Below are 8,235 nucleotides of genomic sequence, written 5' to 3' on the forward strand. Positions count from 1 at the left end.
ATGGAGTCAAACGCACTCTTGTCGAGCCCGTGGTTCTTACTGACCATCATCACGGTCATCCTCTCAGCAATATGGATTCTGGCCAGCCGGACATGGACTCGAGTCAATCTACCTCCCGGACCCGCCAGCTGGCCCCTGATCGGCACCATACCGACTTTAGTTAGGTATGATATTTTATACCGTGATGGTCTACTTTATAAACATAATAGGCGTATATAATATCATAATTCACAGCGAGAAAGTATGAGGCGTCTCAACATCATTTTTACTCCTAACGGTGCCTGGGCATCATTAGTATAAGGGAGCAAATGAAAGGGCAGGGATTGACGATGTCGAGATGACGAGAAGACGATGCAGGGGCGTCACCAGCTGTTTTCAAGGGGGTGCGTTTATATTTCTGGTTTCACTTCCGGGTTTCATCAGCTAACAAGAAAAAAAAAAAGCTTCTTGCCCGCGCGCATGTCACCTCCGAGACCATAGAGATTTATTATCATTATTATTATTTAAGTGCGTGCATACTAAAACTTTTTTGTAGGGTGTGGAGGGGGATGGTTTCGCACCAACGCATCCCCCCACCCCCCCCACGTGACGCCCATGCGATACATCCAGTGACGGGGCTATGTTTTACTCATTTATGATTAGATTTTGATTTATCATGGGGGCATTGTCTATTGTGTAGCACAATGGCGATAAAGGCTGAGATAGGCCGAAAGATCGGCAAAATAAAAAGTCCGGAAAAACGATGTCATCGGATGTTTCGCCCATTATTCGCTCATAGTATTTTCACCAAACGTACATCAATACATTTAGTGCTGTAAATGATATTTCTTGGCAGAATATTATTGTATACGCTGTTAAATGGGTTTTAGCTAATGCTGAAGTCTATAGCTTGTACTATGAACTCACTATCTATACTCCCAGGTGTTTTTTTTTTAATATGAATCCCCGCACCCTTCATATGAATATTTCTGAAGAGTATACTACGGAAGACAGTGCAATAGATCTAACCGTTTGAAAAAAAAATTGTCAGATTTCATTTTCATAAGACAATATCAAAGAAAAAAAACCTTGTAGAAGACTTCACCTCATACACAGATGGTGCTTTCAATCCACTCATCCGTACATCGCATGGAAGGTAAAAGAGTTTAGATGTAAAAGCAGATTTTATGACGCAATCGGGATGACCACGCAATATAGCAAGTTTGTCTTTTCGAAGAATTTAAACAATTAATACAATGTATTGATACGATGTGTATACATTTAGGATCTTCACATGACATTGTGGATATCTATACTACTCCTTTAATTAAATCGTACGAATGTATATTGTATGAATGTGTACGTGATTCGAGAAGCAAATCGAAATAAAAACGCTACCAATCCTGACTGCGAGTGGGAAAACACGCCAAGATGACATTAGAGCTTATCGATAATTGGTCGAATTATTACATCATCTAATATCGTGCATAAAATCTGATTTTCTTCTTCCAAATGCAATTTTCTGTCATCAACCTCGCTGCTTCGATGATGTAATCTGCTATAGTGACATCGCTTACCTGTTTTTATTCGTCTAATTGTGTGTTTGTTTTCTTTTTTTTCTTTCAATTAACGTGATGCAGCTCTAAACTGTCACCTCTGAACTTGCTGACCGCATTCGCTGAGAAGTACGGCGACATCTACAGGCTGCGCATATTCACGACGGACATCGTCATCCTCAACAGCTACGAGTTGATAAAGGATGCCTTCCAGAATCCAAACATTCAGGATCGACCTCGAATCGTCCCCATTGAGGACTTCTTCGACAGGAGGAATATTGGTGAGATCATAAAAGTTTTCAATAATCTTGGAAAAAGTTTGTAGCCCTTGTAAACTGTACTAATAATGATTATCCTCATCGTGACTATTAATTTGTCTTCTACCCCCGTGCATTCCAACACATTCTCTTGTTCTCACATTCAAGTGTTTGATACGAGTTGACATTAGCGAGCTTTAGTTCGACGACGCTAATAAGGCAGAAAATGGTGTTCTGCACATAAGCGAGGTAGCTGTTTCTATTGGTCAACCATGGAGGCTGCGTCGTCATAGCGTTCGCGTCGCAGATCTAAAGCTCGCTAATGGCAAAATCACTAACTGCAGAAGCCTTATTTCCATATAGAGACAGTCACTGTTATCCACTTTCAAGACATTAGTATGCCTTTAGGAAGAGGCAATGGAAATTTTAGGTAATGACACAAGCGTATAGGTGAAGTCCACGAAAGGTTCATTTTAGCGTTGTCCGAAAGAAGCTTTACTGCACTTTTGCATACGATGTTTCTATAATTATTCTGTCGTATCACTAACTTGCGTTATTATCACTTCACATCAGTATTAACATTGTCATTGTTTTGTTCTGTTCGACTTTTCATGATTTCTCACAGCTGTACTGCTCTTGTCTTTCTCACTATCTCCCTCCTGACAGGTATAGCTGGCTCTTCAGGCAAAGTTTGGAAGGATCATCGTCTGTTTGTCCACAGTGCCTTAAGGAAGCTAAACAGTGGTCCCCGAACGATCGACGACATTATTCACGCTGAGGCTCACACACTTCTCGGGGAGGTGGCCAAAATTCTGGTGACTATACAAATACATGAAGAGATATACCTACATATAGAAAGAAAAAAATAACCTGGATCGTCTGGATCATCTCAAAAATTCTTTTTGATATTATTATCATGATGACGATGATAGCTATCATTGTTATGATTCTTTTCATTGCCACACTCGTTTGGAAGCGTACGTATACAATAATAGCAAGCAAGGAGTGATGTGCAACATTTAAACTATATACGCACAGCATTAAGTTTATGTTCTTGAATTCCTGTGTTGAAATAGTCGTATGGCTGAAGCTCTTTTGTCTTGCCTCTGTGTCGCCTCTCTGGTCAAGCCGGCCGATATTATGTTAAATTCCTCCTGCTTTTTGGCAAAAGGATGGAAAGAAATACTATTATTGTGTGCTCTGTCATGAAATAAACAAGTTCCAGAGTCGTCGGAATTCACAGCCTTTGCATTTATTAGGCCCTGCATTAAACGTGTTTTAATCGCAAAACAAACCAAAGCTATATCGATAGGTAAGCAACCAAGAACTATTATTTTGTCATTTATGCGGTTACTTTGAAAAAAAAAAGCATAGGCCAAGATAATGATTTGTCACTTTCGACTAGGGAAATCCAAAGCATTCAGGTTTGATATTGATACATTAGTTTTCTCTCGTATTTCAATGAAGGATCGGCCTCTCAATCCACACAAGCTTTTTAACTGCGCCGTTTCCAACGTGATTTCTGTGCTGCTGTTTGGGAGAAGTTTCAGCTACACAGAGCCTGCCTTCAATCAACTCCAGGAGATCATCAACGAGAACCTCAAGCTAGGTATAGTGGGGTGCAAGTTACTTTTTGGTTCAATTCTTCCAAAAATAACAAATTTTGCACACAATATCGTGTAGCCCAAACCATAGCATTCCGATTTTTGACCGGCGCCAAGGAGAGCATTCTTATATGGGGCGACCATATTTGCAAAATCCAAGATGACCGTCATCTCGTTTTAAAGGTAAATAGCAGTTGAAAAGACTAAAGGGGTTACAGGGTTACAATGATAAACAAAATTAGTTTATTTACCACTACTTTTGATTTACCGTAAACCCAACACGGTGACCATTATGGTGTGCCGACTTTTGTGCGTTTGGAAGAATTGGAATCAAAAACTCTGATATCTTGTAACATTATATTATACGTAAGCACATAAGTATAATAATACAGAGTAGGCACAATGTTAACCTGTCTCAGCAGAACCTGAGTTATCATAAATATTATATATATATATATATATATATATATATATATATATATATATATATATATATTATACAGGAAGGAAAGTATCAATTTGACAGGACTGACAACTGAAAAATATACGAAGAGATGTAGTATTCTAAGTTGTTTCAAGGGTTAAATCATTCTTCTGCTTGCAGTGTCGTAAGCATACTATTTTGTGTTTTTAGCGAAAACTATTCGAGTATATATACGTGGAAAGTGATTCGTATAAATCATTCTCCCGAGCGAGATCATTATAAAATGAACCAAACGGTTTCTTCTGAACATGTATTGTGTTGGAAAGTTGTGGGTAATTCATTCGCCAGGCAAAAGGTTGACATGAAAATCCCATCGTTAAAACCATCGTGATGGGAAATGTAAACAGTATGTGCGAATGCTTCTATAGGTATGTTTCCTCTTAAACTCACTTTTATACTAAGAAAAGAAGCGCCTTGCTTCATAAGAGATGTTAAGGTTGACAATGGGTAAGGAATATCCCGCTCTCCCACAATGGATATCTCGAGTTGGGTCGATAGAATAAAGACTCTCCCTCCAACGAGCAGACAAACACACATAATGATTTTTATTCTCCTTTTCATGCCATCTTGAGATCTGAAAAAACGCTTCATTCTTCTTCCTCGGTCAACCATGTATTCGGTACTTGGCAGTCTGGTATACGCTGTACCTTTGTTCGACCTATACATTGCCAGTACGACAGACCTTTGATATTAATCATCATAATATTCAAAGGGGTAGAAGTGCCCATTATTATAACTGCATTATATTCATGTGCTGCTATTTGGGCCTTGCTCAATAAGAAGACGGCAGAAATCACTGTACGAAAGTCTGATAAAGCCGCACTTCATTTTCTTTTCTTTTTTTAATGCTTTGGGGGTTTTTTTGCGCCATTGTTAGCAGAACGACACAAAGTCTAACCCCGCAACATCGGATTTTTGTTTTCATCCCGTGTAAAACACAAACACGCGTAATGTAACACCATACACCATATCTTTACACATATCCAAGAATATTTTAAGATAACATCCAAACACCTATTGTTTTTTCCCATCATTGGGCACTCTTAACTTCTCACTGTAGATGTAAATATACATGCATTCTCAAAATGTGATGATTGTGAATCATGTGGGCTGCAGTCGGCAGTACTTTTGGCCACTACGTGCTGGCATTTATTTTTATATAAGAAAAACGAACTAATGGATGGATGATATAAAGCGTAATTTGCGATCTAGGCCTACAGCTAGAAATGAACATCGATTTTTCTGGTCTCTGTCATTGTCCACAGCTGCGTCGGGTGGGATTTTCATCTTCATACCAATCTTAGCAAAAGTTCCTTTCAGCCCGGCCAACAAGATCAAGAAGGGTGTCGAGAATTTCACCCGCGTCATTGAGAAGATCGTCGATGAACATCGGAACCAGCCCGACGAACCCAAGAATCCTCAAGACTTTATTGATCTCTACCTCTCAGAGATTCAGAGAACGAGTCAGGTATACGCCCTACTTTGTTTTGCTTTACTTTGTTCTTGACTAATATTTGTTTATTCAAATTCATGAAATTCTTACTTCGAGGTGTTTTCATTGCAACTGATTGACAAATTGCCCTACATCGGCGTAAATAAGCACTGAAATGATCAGTGTTTTTGTAGTAGCCAAAATAAAATTATATTTACGTCGTCGTTAATGATATTTACGTCGATGTAGGGCAATTTGTCAATCAGTTGCAATGATATTTGTTTGTTTGTTCTGTTTTGTTTGTTTTTGATAGTGTGCGATGTGTGGGTATTTGTGTGGGGGCATTAGGTCCTACTTCCCTTATACCATTTTCAAATTACCCTTGTCATCATTAGTTTCGATTAGAGGAATCGTTGATCGTCGTGGATCTCTGTTCAACATTTTTCTTTTCTTTTTTAGTAGTTATCATCTCTGTATAGTGAACAGCTGCCTTATTTCAAGTGACGCAGAAAATGTCCTAAATTTGAGACATTTTCAGCCAGTCAAGCACCATTTTGAACATTAGTAGGCCTAAGTGTGCATTTTATGCAATTCTTCTCTAAATAGGACAGTTCGTCATCATTTGATGAGGTCAACCTCAAAGTTTGCATCGGCGATATGTTCGGTGCCAGCACGGAGACAACGAATGCCTCCCTCAAGTGGAGCATACTCTACATGGTGGCCCATCCAGACGTCCAGACACGAGTACAAGACGAGCTCGATCGAGTCGTTGGTCGAGACAGACTTCCGACGCTCTCCGATCGCCCTAGTCTTCCATTCACAGAAGCAACCTTACAGGAGATCCGGCGTATGGGACTAGCATCCCCTCTCGGCGTAGCCCACAGGTGTGGGGCAGACACAAAGGTGGATGGCTATGACATTCGCGCGGGAACGCTTGTTGTATCCAACATGTGGAGAGTCGCTAGAGACAGCCGAGTTTGGGACATCCCAGACGAGTTCAGGCCAGAGCGATTCCTCAGTGACAGCGGTGAATGCATCAAACCGGAAGAATTGATTCCATTCTGTACAGGTGGTTAGGCCTTTACCTTTCTTGTTGGTTGCTGTTTTTTATTCTGAATTTGTCGTTAGTGTTTCCAGATCCCAGCAGCATTTTTTTTTTAAACCCATTTGAAAAAAAAAAATCACGGCAGCGAGAAACTACCGAAAATACACTTGTAGCCTATACACGTAGATATCATTCCCCTTGTACAATTTTGTGGGATGGAATATGTCAAAATGTGATGTAAATGTACAGTCGACTTGTTTGGAAAAATTAATCGAAATTTGTTTATAGTTAATGGGTTTCCTCTTTGCTGAAGTCACGGCATTGAAAGAACCAAAAGAAGAAAAAAAAAAACTATTTTAAAGTGTTTCAGTGACAGTTTTAATCAAAGACATCGCGTCCAGAACTCTGGGTCCAGAAGTTTTGGAATTAGTCACGTTTATTGATGCTGTAGAGATACCAAACCGGGAGGTGTCAAACATGAGCGTCCTTATAATGTCACTAGCTGTAGCGATATAAGATCCAACAAGAAGTTTCCTGATAATGAACCTTGTTGTTGTTTGTTTGTTTGTTTTTCAATAGGTAAACGAATTTGCATCGGAGAGTCAATCGCTCGGAAGCAGATGTTCGTCTTCTTTACCAATCTCCTGCATCGATTCACATTCAGGAGAGTGGAAGAATCGTCCTCCCCTTTATCACTCGAGGGCCGTCTAGGATTTGTCTATGACACTCCAGTCTTCCAAGTTCGGGTGTGCGCTCGCACAATGTGAAGATTTCATTGTGATTACCAGTGTTGCGTATTCTCTTCTGTACCATTTGCAAAGACTGTCTTTCTCTAAAAAACTTAATGGTTGTTATTACGTGCGTGGACGTCTTTTTTCCCGTAATTCTATGGGTAGATCTCTTCCATTCAGCACTTGTCACAGGCTATGGGCCTATGTCTCTTCACACGTCTCGACTGTCTAAGTTGCAATGCACACGCACACACACAAACAAGCACGCACACACTCACACACGCACACTACGATGTATTATGCAGACAAAATAAACCTTCCTCGTTCCAATTGTCACTCGTTTTGCCATAATGATGGTTCCGCCTATATACCATACACATGCGTACCCATTCACTCGTACTGTATTCCGAATGCATGGACCCATTGAAACCTGAGTGTGCCTATTAGTATAAGGAGAAAATGTAAGTTTCTTCACCATTCTATTGTCAACACTGGAGTACTAAATATGACTTGCCATTTATAAGCATATGAATTTGTTAATGTTACTTTTGTGAATTTGAACCTTTTTGACCATTATAGATACATTGATCTCAATGAAAATCGCGTAGGTTCTAGCCAAAATAGTGAGCTCATAGCATCTATGCCTCTGATATTCGTTGGAATACCAGTAAAACCACTGTGATGTGGTTAAAAGCCGCTCATACTGTAGCTTGAAAGGAACTATGTAATGCAAATGCATGTTAACTTGTATTGATTAATGATGCCATCAACATCACATGGTATCTAAAAATAGTGTGATAGTATAATGTTTTGATTTTTTTAAAACTATTTTTATTCAGATCACTTGGATGCACCCCCCTAAAAAAACAAAAAAACAAACAACCTTCCAAACAAGATTATAATGCATGTCAATGAAGACAATCATCTGTCAATAATTGCTTATGTGCATAAATGTACTGCATTATGATTAATAAAGGAGATTGGAATGCAACTATAAATAGACTAAGCATGACTTGCATTTTCCCTGTTATTAACTGATTAAAAAAGACCTTGAAGGGAAATATCAGGGCCTACAAGTAGTAATGCTTAGTCAAGTTAAGGGAAAGGTGCATTCCAATGTCTTTTGCTAATCATACTAGGCAGATGA

At 39.4% G+C, this 8,235-nt stretch overlaps 1 protein-coding gene across 1 annotated transcript; it reads left to right on the forward strand.

Moving 5' to 3' along the window:
• LOC139725363 (cytochrome P450 2U1-like) lies at window positions 1-7,124 on the forward strand. The gene is made up of 7 exons (XM_071636449.1): window positions 1-164; window positions 1,620-1,816; window positions 2,459-2,607; window positions 3,260-3,401; window positions 5,146-5,348; window positions 5,919-6,381; window positions 6,937-7,124. The coding sequence occupies exons 1-7, from the start codon at window positions 1-3 to the stop codon at window positions 7,122-7,124; spliced, it is 1,506 nt and encodes a 501-aa protein (XP_071492550.1).
• Window positions 7,125-8,235: the final 1,111 nt, after the last annotated feature.

Source organism: Diadema antillarum, unplaced genomic scaffold, assembly GCF_040938485.1.
Source record: "Diadema antillarum isolate AM-2024a unplaced genomic scaffold, OU_Dant_1.0 seq00000035_RagTag, whole genome shotgun sequence".
In the NCBI taxonomy this organism is placed as follows: Eukaryota; Metazoa; Echinodermata; class Echinoidea; order Diadematoida; family Diadematidae; genus Diadema; species Diadema antillarum.